This window comes from Alligator mississippiensis, chromosome 10, assembly GCF_030867095.1.
Source record: "Alligator mississippiensis isolate rAllMis1 chromosome 10, rAllMis1, whole genome shotgun sequence".
NCBI classification, from domain to species: domain Eukaryota; kingdom Metazoa; phylum Chordata; order Crocodylia; family Alligatoridae; genus Alligator; species Alligator mississippiensis.
The window spans coordinates 27,888,860-27,905,282 of NC_081833.1; the positions used below are offsets into that span (position 1 = coordinate 27,888,860).

Below are 16,423 nucleotides of genomic sequence, written 5' to 3' on the forward strand. Positions count from 1 at the left end.
AACAGCTAAATGGTTCTTATATTAAAAACTGTCAAATATACAGTATAGTTATCTTACAAAATTATAATTATTTTATTTCTCATCTTTACAAACAGAGTAGAATGTTAAACGCATGCACCAAGGAATATTAATGGGACACGCTTGGCTGTGGCAAGGAGAAGAGGTAAGCGCTGCCCTTTAAATGAAAGGCTGCTAGATACTGCTCATCACACTCAACAGCAAGGCTAGGGCCCCCATCCTCTTTCAAAAGGACAGGCTACCCATGCAAAGCATGGATCCCAGCATGCATGCCTCATCCAAGCAGTTTAAAGATAATGGAGTGCATCCAGGGAATTCCTATAAGCATAGGCCATCCCTGAGGAGGAGTTGCAGTTGGCTCCATTGTCCATTGATTAGGTATAATCCTCAGGCCCTTGGTTATCCAGGCTTTGCACAACCCTGGAAGTACTGCTGACAGCTAATGATGGGAGGGACAGGACAGAGATGTTGAAATCCAACCGCTGCTTCATGAAGTCAGCTCAAAGCGGGATTCAAGACTCATTGTTAGATCAAACTGCCTCCTCTCACCCTCACCTCCCCTGCTAGCCCTGTGTTTGGAAGGGTCTGTCTATATGGAAGCCTCTCACTCTGGTGCAAGTATGAACCTAGGACATGAGTTGCAGGCAGTTACCTACTTACCACCCTACCCCAGCGTCCAGTCATCTGTAGCCAGCTCCTTACACATATGCCATAAACCACCACATTAATACCTGCAATGTGAGCACTAAAGCACCCAAGAGCTGTAGCTTCTGAGGGGGACCCAGCTGCTGGCAGCTCAGCATGAAGCTGGGGAGAGACAGGCCTTTCGCTCTTGACTCGTTCTAACTCATCCTCCTGTCACTTCAGAACCTTCCACCTGGGCCCTTGGATGATCAGTGCTGAAAAAGCAAGAAAGTCAGGCTGTGTTACCACCCCAGCTCCTCTTGAAGGTGAGGAATAGGCCAACAAGCCTGGACTGCAAAGGCAATGACCTCTCTCAGGTGAAACAGGTGTGTTCTCCCTTCGCTGAAAAGCCCTAATATTATTCCTGTCTCTCCCCTACCTCACTGGCTGTGCCTGAGGGAGTCCTCAGCTGCTTCCTTCACAAACTCCAGTGTGTCTAGAGACAAGTGAACTGTGGACTAGTGCACATTCCTCTCTTCTGTATTCATAGGAAATCAACACCAGTTGGTGGCTCCAAAATCCTTCCCTTAACTGTCCCAGCCAAACCAACCAGCAGGTATAGTGTTCCCTGAGGCTGCAAGGAACATTCCCTCTTCACCCCAGAGGCAATGGCTTTCCCTTTTTTGCTTCTCTTGAGCTTGGCTGCACTTCCAGGTATGGCTGGGATGTCATTCCCCCCCCAGCTAGGCCACATGCCTTGTATAGCCCAGAGATTCACAGCTCTCTGGCTCTACCTGCACTGTCCTGGAAGCCCTCCCTGCTGTTTAGTGCCTGCTCTTTCTTTCTCCTTTTCCTGGCTCCCTCCTAAGACTTTTGTGATAGTTCCTGGTGCTGCCATACTCAACCCTGTCCCTTGTCAGGCTAATATGCACTTGCATTATCGTAATATTATTTTTTACTTGTTGGATGCCACTGCTCTTTGGCACCATCCTGTTGTGCTACAGAGGTACAGAGGATGTGGTGCTAGCAACTAGCACTTATAATGATCATTAGATTGGCAGCCACTGAAAGCTTGTTTCCTGTTCCCTTTTGCCCCTCCTGGGCTCTTTCCCCCTCAAAGAAGTATGAAAGCAAGAAAAGAAGGCAAGGGAAAAACCCTCCCTCCCCCATCCTCTTTACAAGGTCCTCCCTGTGTCCACACCAATTCTCACCAGATCCCGAAGTTTATGTCTAGCATCTCCTCTTTGGGGAGTGGCACCACGGGGCCTTCTAACTGGTGAGACCATTGGATTTGAGGGTGGCAGGTGGGGAGAGAATTAGGCAGCAAGGCCTGAACTGCCATGATCTAATGGGAAGACGGGCAGCTCAGAGCCATGAGACCACACAGGCCCAGTGAATACTATACACACATCTTGACTGGAGCTAAGGATTAGATTAGAAAAGTACTAACCTACAAATTAAGACATAGGAGCTTTCAACTAAGGTTCTGTCACAGTATGTCTACACTGCTTTGACAATATCCCCAAGAGTGCCACCAAAGCACCCCCTTCCCATTCTGTGTGTGTCTATTCCATCAATAAGGATGTGAAGCTGGCTGAGTATACCCATTACCATGCTCTCAAGAACTCCTTCTCTAGGATGCCTGAGAGCATCAGTGTGGGATGCTCTCAGCATGGCTTCACTACCTCTTTCAAGGAACAGCACATGGGAGCAGGAGGCAGTAGGCAGGGGGGTTTCCTGGGAGTGTTGCACAAGTGGTATGAATATACCCCTGATGAGCAGCTTTTTCCTCCCACATCTCTGCAGTGAAACCTTCAGAGGCAAGAGCTGCTGAAGGCTGAGACTTGGCTGACAAAGGTGGCCCACTGGACTTCTGCTATATCTGCTGTTTTGGTTTAAATCTGCCAGTCTGTTTATGAACTCTAGGATCACAAAAAAACCTACACAAGGTTTGTGCTTTTATTTTTATAAACATTCTCAAAACTCAAATGAAAGTTATTTTGCTAGCTACTAGTCAATAATATGTCATAGTGACTTATGGCCAAGTACAGACTGCATGAGCACAGTGAACTCCATAAAAACACGAGGCGTATGGACTAGTAGTAGCCTGAGCTAGTAATAAAGACCACTCAATGTGGCATATATCATAGACAGACTGCTCAAAATCAGTGCTATGGGAGAACCAGTTTGATTAAATATGACCCACTAACCATCTTAATGTATCTAAAGGCAGTCCACGTTGGCGCTATTTCATTCACAAAGAAATGGTCTGAATCAGTGCAGTTTGAAAGTCTTAGTTATCGTGGTCAGTTGATTTGTGATGCAGATAATAGTCAGCATATGGAATTATCTTGACCACCATGCATAGACTATATACAGGCCACATGGAACTGACAGTCTATAGGCTAGAGTGAATCAGTGCAAATTTCAGTCTTTAGAATGGACTGAAAATATCGAGTGTCATCTCTTACATGAACCAGCGTGTGACTTGTGCAGTTCTAAACAGACATACAGATAAACGGGCAGGTCAGATTCACATATACAGGCATGAACACACTCAATAACAGATCAGTCACATGCATAGCACCAGTCACTGTCACAGATCAGTCTTAGATCACCCACAATTACAAACCTAGAGGTATTGATACTCACTATAATGTAACATATAGAGCAATACATAATGCTAGTCATATGTCGATTCCTTTCCAATACACATAGACGTATATACATACCTGACAACAAGCACACACAGTGACACATATCAAGATGTCAATAAGCACTGTAATATACTACTTTTACCCATCAAATACACCCAAACTGGTCTTCACACACACACTTCTTAATGGACTGTAATGCAAATCTCATACTTACAGCCTCAAACACTGGTAAACATATTGGCCAAATATACTGACACCAGTGCTTCCTGTAATATATTTTCCACACACTCACCCTGACTATACCATGTACTGTATCAGTCTCTCATTCACACAACGAAATTCCTTTACACATTGCAATGTATTGCACGAACAATTCTAGTAGCCAGAGTAAAGCTTGCATGCATAAAACACATACCTGGAGAATCATACATACATCACTAGGCTGAAACACACAGCCATAGCTGTCAGGCACACATATTTGTAAGCCTTGTATGACTGACAGCTTGTCTCCTGTGTGCTCTGTGGCCAATCTATTACTATTAATACATGTTTAGGGTACAGACAGGGATCCAACTGTCACAAATACTGCCTCCAACTCTTTCAAATAGAAATAAGAAAAAGCTCCCTTGAACAGAAAACCACAAATGATGAGTAACATGTAACTTGTTACAATGTTCTGTGTCCTGTTCTTTCTTTTTTAGGGCCTGCACTTAGCTAATGCAAACTTAGACAGTTAGACTCAACACTGCAGCCCAGATCTTCTCTCTCTGCCTTCCCTGTGCCCTGAACTTGCTCTTGGAAAGAGACAGTGGAATTGGTTGACCAAGGCAGGATCAAGAGAGTTGGTGGTAGGGTACTAGGTAGAAGGGTGGCAGCTGCTTTTATTACTCCCACCCACATGGGTCTCTAACCATACTTCCCAGGGTAGCCAGAACTTCAGGATGGGGGTCAGTCTCTAGCTTGCTGATCCCTGTTGGAGTCTCAAGCCAGTCCTGCTCACGGTGATGCATTGTGTCCCATATCCAACCAATGGATGTAAAGAAGAAACAAAAACAAAAGCACCTGGTTCTTCCCTTAATGGGGATGGAGCAGTAGAGGCAGGGGAAGGGGATGGCTGCCTTTCACTTTGTTACCACTTGAGGAACTCCCGCACATGACTCCAGAGTTTGGTAAGCCAAAGGTTGACACCCAGGTCAGTCAAGTACTGGATCTCCGGGGTTAGCATCTTGCGGCACAGCTTTCGATGCTTTTTGTTGATCTTCTTCTTCAAGTTGTAGCCCAGGATTGATTTCTCCCCCAGTGGTTGCCATGGTTGCATGGATGACTCCTGGATAGCATTGGCATCCACTGGGTGGCCCCCATCAATGCAGATGCTCTTCATCTTCTCATTCTTTTGCTGCAGCTCAGCCACATCCTTTGCCATCCGTTCCCGCCCATAGGCATCTACTTTGTGCCAAAAAGTGGTGTTGAAATAGTGATAAAGCTTTGCATCAATGAGGTTCCAGGAGGTGGCCTTCTCATAGAGCTCATTTGTCAGCTTGGAGACAGTGGAGTCCTTGCGGGCATTGAGCTTGAAGTAGAGGATGTCCTCCAGCTCCCAGCACAGAAGGTCCTTCAGCAGCACCAGAGACTCATCAAAGTACTCCAGCAGCATGACCAGATGGAAGCGCTGGTCTATCTCTTGGATGTACTGGTCCACCAGAGGGCTGTTGGCATTCATGTTGTTGTCATAGCCTAGATCAAAGAAGAGCAGATTCAGGAGGTAGTGAGCATTGAACCCATTGGGGTCATAGTAATGCCAGGGGTCGCGGAGGAATTCTGCTAGCTTGTCCTCACCCAACAGCTTCCAAGTGAGGGGGATGACATGGCCAAAGTAGTGGAAGGAAGACTCAAAGAGGTAGGCAGGGTCCCGTAGCACTGTCAGGAAGATGGTGTCAGCAGGCAAGAGCTTGCGTACCTCCTGGTAGTGGAACCGCATATGGTTGCAGATGATGTTGAAGCACATGCCAGGGTGGTAGTCTTGCACCTGGCTCCGCTCAAAGTAGGATGGGTAGTAGAAGTCATTGCGGCCATTGGGGAATGCAAATTTGAGGCGGTGCTTCTCACCAAAGCGGAAGAGGATGTTGAGGATGGTGCTGCTGGCTGTCTTGTGCGTCTTCATGAACATGACATCAAACTTTGGCAGGCATGCCTGGCCTGGGGAACTGTGGGTGCCATTTGCTGTGACTGGCATCCGGGCCTGGGTAGGGTAAGAAGAGCAGGAATAGGGGATAGGAATCCTGGAGGAAAGAAAACAAAAGGCACATCTGTAAGGGTTGGACCTACAGACTGGCTTTGATCTCACACTACAGTCCCACTATGATTAACCACAAAGACCTTGCAGAGAATGGATGCACATTTCCAAGGGAATTCAGCTCTGGTGAGCAGTGCTGGCTTGACAGTCCTGAACAGGTATAGTCCAGAGAGTGTTTGTTATCACAAACTTTCTTGAATACCCTATCCCTTGCTACTGCAGTGATCAGCTTCATGATGAAGAGCTGAAAATTTCCTTCGGTGTTTGTACAGGATCTTTCTCTATAGTATGTGGCCCATTTAGCCCTTAGCCTCTTTGCTATCACTGCCAACAAGCACACCAATAGTGATGAGGCCACCTGCTGAACAGAAACTTGACAGATCAATACACTGTAATGTAGGCCACTGGATAGCCACCAGACAGTAATCACTTTAGTGATTACTGTCCTGGACTCCCAATTCCTGAGGAATACAGTTTCCACAGAACTAATAAACTTTGCACAAATGCAGTAAACTAAAGTCTGCTTTTAGTTACAACCAAACTAAAGTCACAGTCATAGATGAAACTAGTTGTTCATCTGTTCAGCTAATCCTACAGCCTTAGGCCAGCATCTGCCGTCGATGCTGCAGTAAAGCAAACTAATTGCAGTTAAGTCAGAGAGGATTTCTCTGATGTTATTCCATTTCTACTGTGTAACAGGGATCAAAATATGGCTCCTTCACTTTACCTCTCTTTGCTTTGTGAAATCACAATAGCTGACATTGTTTGATTTTATATCCTAGCTCTTCACCAATTTTAATCTGTAGATGGCAGCAAACTGTCACTTGAGTTTCATCATCTCCATACTTACTCACTGTTCATCTGTCTGTCTGTCTATCTTAAGAGTTTTATCCTGCTGCCCATCACTATAGTACTTGAATGCCTTCCACACAGAATCAACAGCAATAGCAAGATCCACAGGGGACTTCACAGAGCCTCTGAAACTTCTTCTTTTTGAGGTCACAACTCAATTTGAGATAGGGGTATTGTCATTGAAGGTTTGAGGATGGAAAAGGTACAGTGACACGGCCCCTGTAAACCCTGCGGATATAGCAATCTCATCTCTCCTCTTCCTACCAATTTATTAGGGGATGGGGGTCTGGGTCTATGTCATGAAAGGAGTATTTCTCCCTGGGTTTGCAACAGTGTTTCTGATTGGATTTAATACACTTCTTCTACAGGTTCCTCCATTTACCCTAGGAATTGAAGGGGATTGTCTTCTGTGATAATGCAGGAGCATGGAGGTTTAACCATTACAGACTTTCAGTGATATCCAAGTGCGCTTTCCCTTCCCAGATCCCTTTCCATTACAAAGATCCAGTACCTTGTACTGAGTACAAAGGGTTTTCTGCAGAAAAAGATTTCATGAAGGCAAATCGCAGTAATAAACTTAAAATGTCCAAGGCTGGGGAGCACATTGCCATCAGCATATGTGATGGAAGGTGCTACCTCTATGCTCTTGTAGGTATGGTCTGGATGCTGGTCTTCTATGAAATGAGACAGATAAGTCTCAATCCAGTTCCAGACCACAAGTGTTCACATCCAATTGCCTCTATCGTGACTGACACTAATAGCCCCTTTGTCAAGAACAACAGGACTACTTAGGGAGACTGGGCACTGAACTACTCAGTCCACAGAAACTGAACTCGTTTTTCACCCTTCCAGGAAGGGGCACTCTCAGAGTAGAATGGCCCATTACAAGCATGGCTATGGGCAGATGCAGCAAAGCAAATCTCCCTTGCCTCACTGCTTTGCAAAAAGGGGGGCTCAACTTTGCTATAGCGGATCTACATTTAAGGATAAGGGGAGCTCCATCTCCATGGCCTTTCTAGTCCCTTTCTTCAAGAACTGTCAACAAGCCATTTATGACATAGCAGCTCCATGTTTGCTACATATTTGGATACTGGATGCTGACTTTAACAGGCACTTTAGGGCTGCATTTTATTTTGTATGCACAGGCACGACCATGGAACTGCAGGCTTTGATACCTGTGCACAGTTTGGGAGTCAATTTTACTCTGCAGCCAAACAGAATCGCCTAGATACAAGATACACATCCTCTGGCTTATGCTTCTCCTTCTGGCTCCACATAACGCCTTTTCTTAGCTGCTGGGGGGACCAGCTTGAAAAGGAGGGTTTGAAAAGGGTCTGGGTAATGACTAGCGTGTGACCTGGAAGTTAAAATATTTTTGTAGGAAGCAGGAAATGTAAATTCCAGCCCATCTCTGACCTCCTCAATCTAACACCTGGTAGTCATGGTTCTTCTGTTGCAGCTATAACTTTGGGACTTACGCAGCCTTATTCACATACCTGGGCGATCCCATTTTGCAGTGAGCTGCCCAGACAGAGCATGACCCCATTGAGTATAATCAGTGGGTGTACACAGGCTTGTGTACCTGGACCTGAACTACAAATTGCATGCACATGCCAAAACTATAATTTTGTGGCTGAGTATATGCCACTTAGACTCATAAAGGAAAATAGGATTTTGCTCTTACTGTGATTTGGTATGAGATGGACTGCAAGGAAAAACAAGCAACAAGAAAAACTGGCTCAAGATAAGCTAGCCTTTGAAAAGCACTTACAAATTATTATAAGATAATGCTGGAATGAACAAGACCCCAGAAGACAAAATGATCAAAAGGACTGTACAGTTTAAAAAGGGACATTGTCAAGATAGAAACACCTATTTGCTTGGGATGTGTTCAGGGATCAGAACATTGACCAATGACTAAAGTCATTGAAGAAGCTGGGCATGGCTAGGTCCCTACTGCCACACTGGCATCTTTCTTTAGGTAAGATGGACATGAGCATGGACTGTTTGCTGCTTTAAAATATTTTTTCTCTAAATCAGTGATTCTCAATATTAGCACCATTAGGGGTGTAGACTAGGGGTGTGCGAAGCAGGCCCTATTTGATTCATGTTGGATTCAGCCCAAATCAGGGACAGTGATTTGATTAGTTGATTCAGATCACTGTCTCTGATTTGATTTGGCTGAATCCAAATCTGAAGATTCGATGCTGATTCAGAGAATCAGTGATTTGGACACAGAGACAGCTTTAAATGTTTTTTCTACATACCTTGAGGTAGCAGGCATGACTTGTGAATGCTGCGATGCTAGGGTGCATGGGACATCCCACAGCAGTGCGGGGGGGCCCTCTACTTGCTTGGTGGTGAACCCAGAAGTGGACCGGAAGTACTTCTGGGTCTGCTGGGGAGCATGCTGGAGGAGCACCCCCCGTGCTCCCCCGGCCCAGCGATCAGCTGCAGGGGGACCCCGGATGCCCCCCCCCCCCCCCGACCCAGGAAGCACCAGTTGCCGAGCTGGACAGGGTGCAGGAGGGGCCCCCCATGCACTCTCTGGCAGATCCAGAAGTGGACCGGAAGTGCTTCTGGTCCATTTCTGGGTCTGCTGCTGAGCATGTTGGGGAGCCCCTCATGCTCCTGTGGGACACTCTATGCGCCCCAGCATTGCAGCATTCACAAGCCGCCTGCTACCTAGAGGTGTGTAAAAAAAACATTTAAAACTGTATCTATGTCCAAATCTCCGAATCTTTCCGAATCTCTCCAAATTGATTCAGAGGGTTCTGATTTGATTCAGAGAGATTAAACGGTCCTCTGATTCGATTTGGATTAGGAGATTCGGCTACCAAATCGAATCAGGGACTAAAGCTTCACACAGCCCTAGTGCAGACACCTACACATTCTAAACCCAGAGATTTCAAAGGGGAATCCAGAGTATCAAAAACATTCTGATCTGTTGTGGTGTTTTTTTGCAACAGATGAAAATGTTGAGAGCCACTATTCAAAATGTTTAGCTCCCACAGCTAAAATAAATCATACTTTTGTTTGAGATACCTTAGTCACTGCATTCAGCGCTGGTCTTAGACTCTCAGGGCACGGCCAGACTCTCAGGGCATGTCCAAACACATCTGCAGCACCACATACCACACAGTCAGGTATTCTCTGCACTGCAAGGGTGTGCTGCCTGTGTGTATGCTGCTCCATTCTTTTTCCATGGGTTTTTTTGACCCCTGGATATCCCTGAGCCTCACAAATCCTTTTGGCCTCAGCAAGAACATTCTTATGGGTGAGGACCACCTTTGCTGTGTTCCATCCTGAAGAAAGCATTTCTGCATCAGTTTGGTATGTCTTGAGGACAAGCTGTTCTAGTGGAAGAACAGATATGGACTCACTCTGTTATGCTGACTTGCAGAGGTGGAATGGCATAGGAGTATAGCAGCAGCATGAAGCTGGTCAGGAGGGTTCCCAGGACAAGTCCCTTACACATGGACCTCCAGTGTTTCGTCTGGTGCAGCATCGCGGTCACCTGCAAGTCCCAAAGAGAAGTGGAGTTAGCATGGCAAGCAGAGAAGCCTTCAGTAGCAACCTTGTCATCTGAGCAGAGACAGACAGATTGACTGACTGAGAGTATGGGAGAGGGAGAAGCGAACAGGACAAAGGAAATGTGGGTGGATAAATGACAAGGCTTGAAACAGCCCTGGGAATAAAAGCTGTGGAGGTCTGATGCTGCTAGTCTGGTTCCACAGATGAAAACAGTACTGTACACAAACATAGAAAGAGGAGTTTCCAGAACTGAGGAGTCCACAAGCTGGTTCAAACAGGCAGAGGGCCCCATAGTCAGAGCGCAAGCCTGCCAGGTAAGGGTGGAAATAGTCTTTGCCTTTCTTCACCTTTGTGCCACCATAATTTTTTTTATAGAAGCACAAAGGGCAAGCAAATAGACATCTGTTGTCATGCCACAAATACCCAAAATTTGTGGCCGTGACAGAAACGGTAATAGACTGTGCTGTTTTATTGCAGCAAACATTTCTTTGCTTGGCGGTGGGAGAATAGGGGCAGCCAGAGCCCGATCCTGCACACAACCCCTCCTGGGAAATCCTGAGCAGGATTGGGCCCCTCAAGCCCCTGGAGTGCCTGTCCATCTTTTCTCTTTTACAGAGATGTGCCCTGGGAAATCCTAGTTAGTGTCTCAGTAAGCAGGGAAAGCCAGGGTTTCCCTGCTTATGGAGACATATCCCTGGGATCTCCCAGGCATCTCTCCATAAGTGAGGAAAGCCCAGGGTTCCCTGTTTAAGGAGATACATCTGGGAGACGCTGGGGGTGTCTCTCCTTAAGTGGGGAAAGCCTGGAGTTCCCCAGTTCTGGAGATAGACTCCTGGGGGTATGGGGTGACACAGGAACTGAGGAATTCCTGAAGCCCCATGCTGGGACTTGTGCTGGGTCCTGTGCTGAGCTGTGTTTTCTACAGAGGCTGGGACCTGCACTGACCCGTTCCTCTACATGAAGCATGGGGTAGTGCGGGTCCTGGTGTGGAAGTATGGGTGTTGGGGATTCTCCAGCTCCTGTGCCACTCCATGCCTCTGCACCATCCTGTGCCAACCCATGCCTCCATGTGAAACATGGGTTGGCACAGCATCTGGTGCAGGTCCTAGCATGGAGGCACAGGTGCCAGGAATTCCCTGCCTTCCACACCACCCTTTGCCTCCTTGCCAAGATCCATGCTGACCTGTGCTTCATGCAGAAGGATGGTCAGCATGGGTCCCAGCAAGGAGATGTGGGGCAGCAAGTAACGTGGAGAATCCCCTGGCAAGGGGAACATATTGCCCCTTGTCCTGCATCAGACCCCTGCCTGATGTGGGACAAGGGGCAGCATATGATTTACCCAATAAAGTAGATCCTCTTCAGTTTGATGATGTCTGTTTCTACGTCACTGTAGCAGCGCACTATACCCACATGTAAACCCACGTGATCACTACACTGCCGTAATGCGCTGTACGGCAATGTAGCACGTTGCTCCGTTGCCATAGGGCAATGTGTAGACGTGCCCTATGGTGCTCAGATAATGAGACCTAAGACAGAGCAAAGGACACAAGGGACTGTGATGGGGGAGAGGATAGAGAAAATGAAAGAGTACTTTTGGCAGATGGAGATAGCTTCACAGAGTATGTCTTAGTTCTGTTTGAACTTATTATTTTAATAATTCTTTTCTCTGTCTCTCCCATCCATGTATCTCAAAACACCATTGTTTGCATTTTACAGTAGGAAAGCTGCAGCACTGGGGAGTGGGGAAAAGGTGTCACTTCTCTAAACCCATAGATAAACTCATTACCAGAGCCTGGTAAGCTTAATCTTCTTGTATTCACTGGACCATTTTCATGCCCCCAATAAGGAGTAGACACCAGAAGTGATCCCCTGTGACCTATGTTAACCACTGTCTCCTGTTGCCTCTTATTTCACTGGTAATGCATTAACTCCTTCCCTGGAGAATGACCACAATTGAAGGAGTTGCCAGGAATGTAAATAATATGCAGATTATGACATAATATGGCATTCCTGATCTACACTTCGCAGGACCACGCTCCAAGGGTGGCCGTGACACCCCTGGTGGCTACATGATTCCTGCTCCCACCACTCTGGCTCCGTGGGGTACCCTCCCTCTTCTTGCCTGCTGTGCTTTGATGGAAGTACTCTGATGTTAAGGCTGCCTTTGTTGGCTCTGGCTGGCTGGTACCTTTTGTACCTGGCTGGGCCCAGTCTTGTCCCTCAGACACTAAGTTGTGGCCTCTGGCTATATCAGTGCCTCAGGGTACTAGTTGCATTATGGGCTGTATTTGTGGCTCCATCCTTCCCTGTAAACATACCCATGCCATGTTCATATGGAGGCAGCCCCCTTGTCCCAATGTAGCTTTTGGCCCTCCAGCCTTGAACTTCTGCCTGAACCTCAGCCTTCTCAGCCTTGGCCCTTTAATTCTGGCTGCTCCGCTCAGCCCAGGTCCACTGCCCCTTGGCCTAGGCCCCAGCACTTTGGGGTACCTTGGCTCCTGGGCCTCAGCCCCTTCTCATACTCATGTGGTCTGGGCCCCTGGCCCCCAAACCAGGCTGCTCTCTCTGTGTAAGCCTCAGCCCCCTGGGTCCCTGACCAGGCCCTGCTCTGTGGCCTCCACACCTCCCCCATAGCCACAACCCAGTCCTCTGGTATCCAAGTCAAAACATAACATAGATTCATAGATTCACAGATGCTAGGGTCGAAAGGGACCTCAATGGATCATCGAGTCGGACCCCGTGCCAGTGGCAGGAAAAAGTGCTGGGGTTGTGTGACCTCAGCCAGGTGCTTGTCCAGTCTCTTCTTGAAGACCCCCACGGTAGGGAAAGCACCACCTCCCTTGGGAGCCCATTCCAGGTTCTGGCAACCCTTACCGTAAAGAAGTTCTTCCTGATGCCCAACCTAAATCTCCTCCCTTTGTGGCCAGTGTTTCTCATTATTCCAAAGGGTGCTCTTCACAGGTGCCCTTCCCCCTCCTCCGGAGAATTTGTATGCTGCCACAAGATCCCCCCGCAGCCTTCTCTTGCAGAGGCTGAAGAGGTCCAGGTCCCTCAGCCTTTCCTCATAGGGCCTTCCCAGCAGGCCTCTAACCATATGAGTGGCCCTCCTCTGGACCCTGTCAAGGTTATCCACATTCCTCTTGAATTGCGGCGCCCAGAATTGGACACACTACTCCAGCTGTGGCCTGACCAGTGCCGCATAGAGGGGAAGCATCACCTCTATATAACATAAATGCAAGCGAGCTGCTTCACAACTAAAAGTTGTCCTAACCCAGCGTTAATGTTGCCCACAAGCCATACCTCCCTTGGAGCCCTCTCATCTCAGCTCCCTTGAGTGGCTTGGGTGCCTGCCTGGCAGTTTCCAGCATCCCCACTCTCCTAGGAGTTCCTCTCTGCAGCATGCAGGGGCAGACTGCCCACTTGGCCTCAGGCACTCATGTCTCTTACTGTCCTGTGGCTTCCCAGCCACACACAGGGGTTTCCACTTTGGGTTGATTGATGGCCAGCCTGTCCTCCTTTGCTGCAAAGCCAGCTGTTCTCCCTTCTTAAAGTGACAGGAGTCTTGGCCCCTGTTACATTGAACATGTGATATAGTCAATTTTCATATATAATATTTGGGTAGTTTGAGCTTTTGGGATAAAAAGCCTCTAAAATAAGCACCTTCTGCTTCTTCTTTTTATTTTTAAATTGAAGCTCAAAGTCTCAATGAGAATCATGATCCCATTGTGCTGGATACTGTACAACACAGAATAAGAGATAGGAGCTTTCACAAAGATCTGGGACTTTTCATTGTGGCATTTTAAGCAAACCTTGGTGCATTGTTCTGAGAAATCTTAGAACATGGACATGCTCAAATACAGCTTTAAAATTAGTCACATTATTTGGAGGATCACAGAACCCCTCCTCTCCCCATCATACCTGGCTTGAAGTTTCAACAGTGATCCTACCCAGTGGCATTATAGCAGCCTGGTCCCAAAGGATTCCCTTGAAATACCAGGTAGGATGAGATCACAGGCAGTTTTCCAAGCAGCACACCCATTCTCTTCTGTTGGAACCCTCTGTCACCAGTGCCCACTGCTGATGAGGTCATGCTGGGTCCCTTCACCAGGTCATCTTTCTGAGCTGGTCAAGCCATTCCCTGGCTGCTTGGGTGTCTAACATACCATCTAAACAAGCAGATGGCAACAAAACAATTTAAAGAAACTAGAAATAGCAACTGTATGCTTCCTAACTGGTGAGTCTCAGTTGTTGGGCTGGCTAGTGCCTGCCAGGCCTCCTGCAGAGCTTGCGAACTCTGTAGTAATTCCCACAGCTTCTCAAGTACTTTTTTTTCAGGTGATAGTAGCCCCTCCTCACACCAAAGAAACTCTAAGAACAACTTGGTTAGGCTGCTGTTAAGGATGAGAGAAAGGACTAGAAACTCAGACAGAAAAAATGCAAAAGAACACTGTAGTTATAGAAAGCATGTCAGTCCCATTAGGCATGGTTGGTGCTGGGATGGTCAGAACAAAGATGCCATGTGCCCAGTGCAGCTGCTGTAGAAACTGAAATGGTGGAAGAGAGGATGATGATTGAGTGAGCAACTCTTAGTCAAGATGTAACCGTAGAGCACAATACTCAGCATTATTGCACACTTGTATATTACTAATATAATTCTCCAGGGACACTTCCACGTAAGAGTGGATTAAGGGTTCAGTGAAGACTCCTTGGGCCCAAAGAGTCTAGATTCCAGGATCCATGCAATAAAAACCATAGAATCATAAGGTTGGAAAGCACTTCAGGGTCATCTAGTCCAGCCCCCTGCACAAATGCAGGATGAACTAATCCCAATTCATCCTTACCCAAATGGCTATCCAGCCTCCTCTTGAAAACTTCCAATGAAGAATTTCTAAAATATCCCTGGCCAGTCCATTCTATTGTTTTACTGTTCTAAAAAGAGTACAGAAGTTTTCCTGATATCTTCTCTAAATCAACTTTTCTGCTATTTAAAACAACTGCTTCATGCTCTTACCTCTGAGGCAAGGGGGAACAGTTGTTCTTCTACTTCCTAATGGCAGCCTTTCAAATATTTGAAAACTGCTAACCTGTTCCCCCTTAAATGTTTGCCAAACTAAACATACCGAGCTCTTTCAATCTTACTGTATAAGGCTTGCCTGCCAATTCTGTTATCATTTTGGTCACCTGCCTGTGAACCTTGCCCACTCCTCCACATCCTTCTTAAAATGAAAAGCCCAGAACTGCACACAATATTCTAGATGAGGCCTAACCAGGACTGAGTGGCATATTACCTCCTGTGTCTTACAGTGCCAATGCAGCCCAAAATTACATTTGCTTTTTTTGTGACTGGTCACATTGCTGTATCATGTTGAGTCTGTGCTGCACCAAAACCCCCAGAACCTTCTTCTCAATTATCAATGGATAATTATCTCCTGTTCTGTAACTGTGCATTTGATTATTCTTCCTTAAGCGTAGCACCTTGCATGTCTGCCCTAAACCTCCTTCTGTGGTCTCCAGTCCAGATCTTGAATCCATTGAGTTCCTTTTGAATTTTACCCCTGTTATCCATTGTTGACAGTCCTTACCAGTTTCATGTCAACTGCAAAACTGATAAGGCTACAAATAAATTAGCTCTCTATTCTGGCATACAAATCTTTAATAAATATATTAAAGAGCACTGGGTCCAGGACAGACCCCTATAAAACCATGCTTGAAACCTTCTGTCATTCAGACACCAATCCATTTATAATTATCCTTGCTTGAAGCTACTGAGCCAATTATGTATCTACCTTATAGTAATTTTTATCTAGCCCACATTTCTCCAGTTTACTTGTGAGAATGCCACATAGGACTTTATCAAAGCCTTACTAAAGATCAAGTATAGTACGTCCACTGCATTCCCTTCATCCACCCAATTAGTTACTTTGCCAAAGAAGCAGATCAAGTTGGTTTGGCAAGGCTTGTTCTTAACAAACCTACCCTACCTGCTAGTATGTCATGCTGGGACCCTTCTGCCTCCTCCAGGTGTTCGCAAGTGACTTCTTTACAACTGGCTCCAGTAACTTTCCATGTTTTGAAGTCAGGCTGACTGGTCTACAATTCCCCAGGTCCTCCTTTTTCCCTAAAGGACTTGGATACTCTCTTTAGTTGTCATGTCTCTTCATCTTTCTCCTTCTTTATCTATATAATTTTTGTTAGTTGCCTGGTGGCCACTTATTCTATGAGGAAACCAAGGCAAAGTATTTTTTTCTGTACAACATATCTATAGAATCCCTTTTTGTTGTCTTTAACTTCCCTTCCAAGGTGTAACTCATTTTCATAGTCATAGAATCATAGAAAATTAGGGATGAGCGGGACATCAGGAGGTTATCTAGTCCAACCACCTGCTCAAAGCAGGACCATCCCCAACTACATCATCCCAGTCAAGGTTTTGTCTAGCCAGGTCTTT

At 46.5% G+C, this 16,423-nt stretch overlaps 1 protein-coding gene across 1 annotated transcript in view; it reads right to left on the bottom strand.

Annotated features, from left to right (window-relative positions):
• Positions 1-16,423, bottom strand: part of GAL3ST1 (galactose-3-O-sulfotransferase 1) — a 28,311-nt gene continuing 11,888 nt past the window's right edge. Inside the window, exons 2-3 of the mRNA XM_006268926.4 lie at positions 9,828-9,961; positions 1-5,578 (exon numbers count right to left, since the gene is read on the bottom strand). Of these exons, the coding sequence (XP_006268988.1) occupies positions 4,429-5,578; positions 9,828-9,952 (1,275 nt within the window). The 5' untranslated portion in view covers positions 9,953-9,961 and the 3' untranslated portion in view covers positions 1-4,428. The remainder of the gene's footprint in view (positions 5,579-9,827; positions 9,962-16,423) is intronic.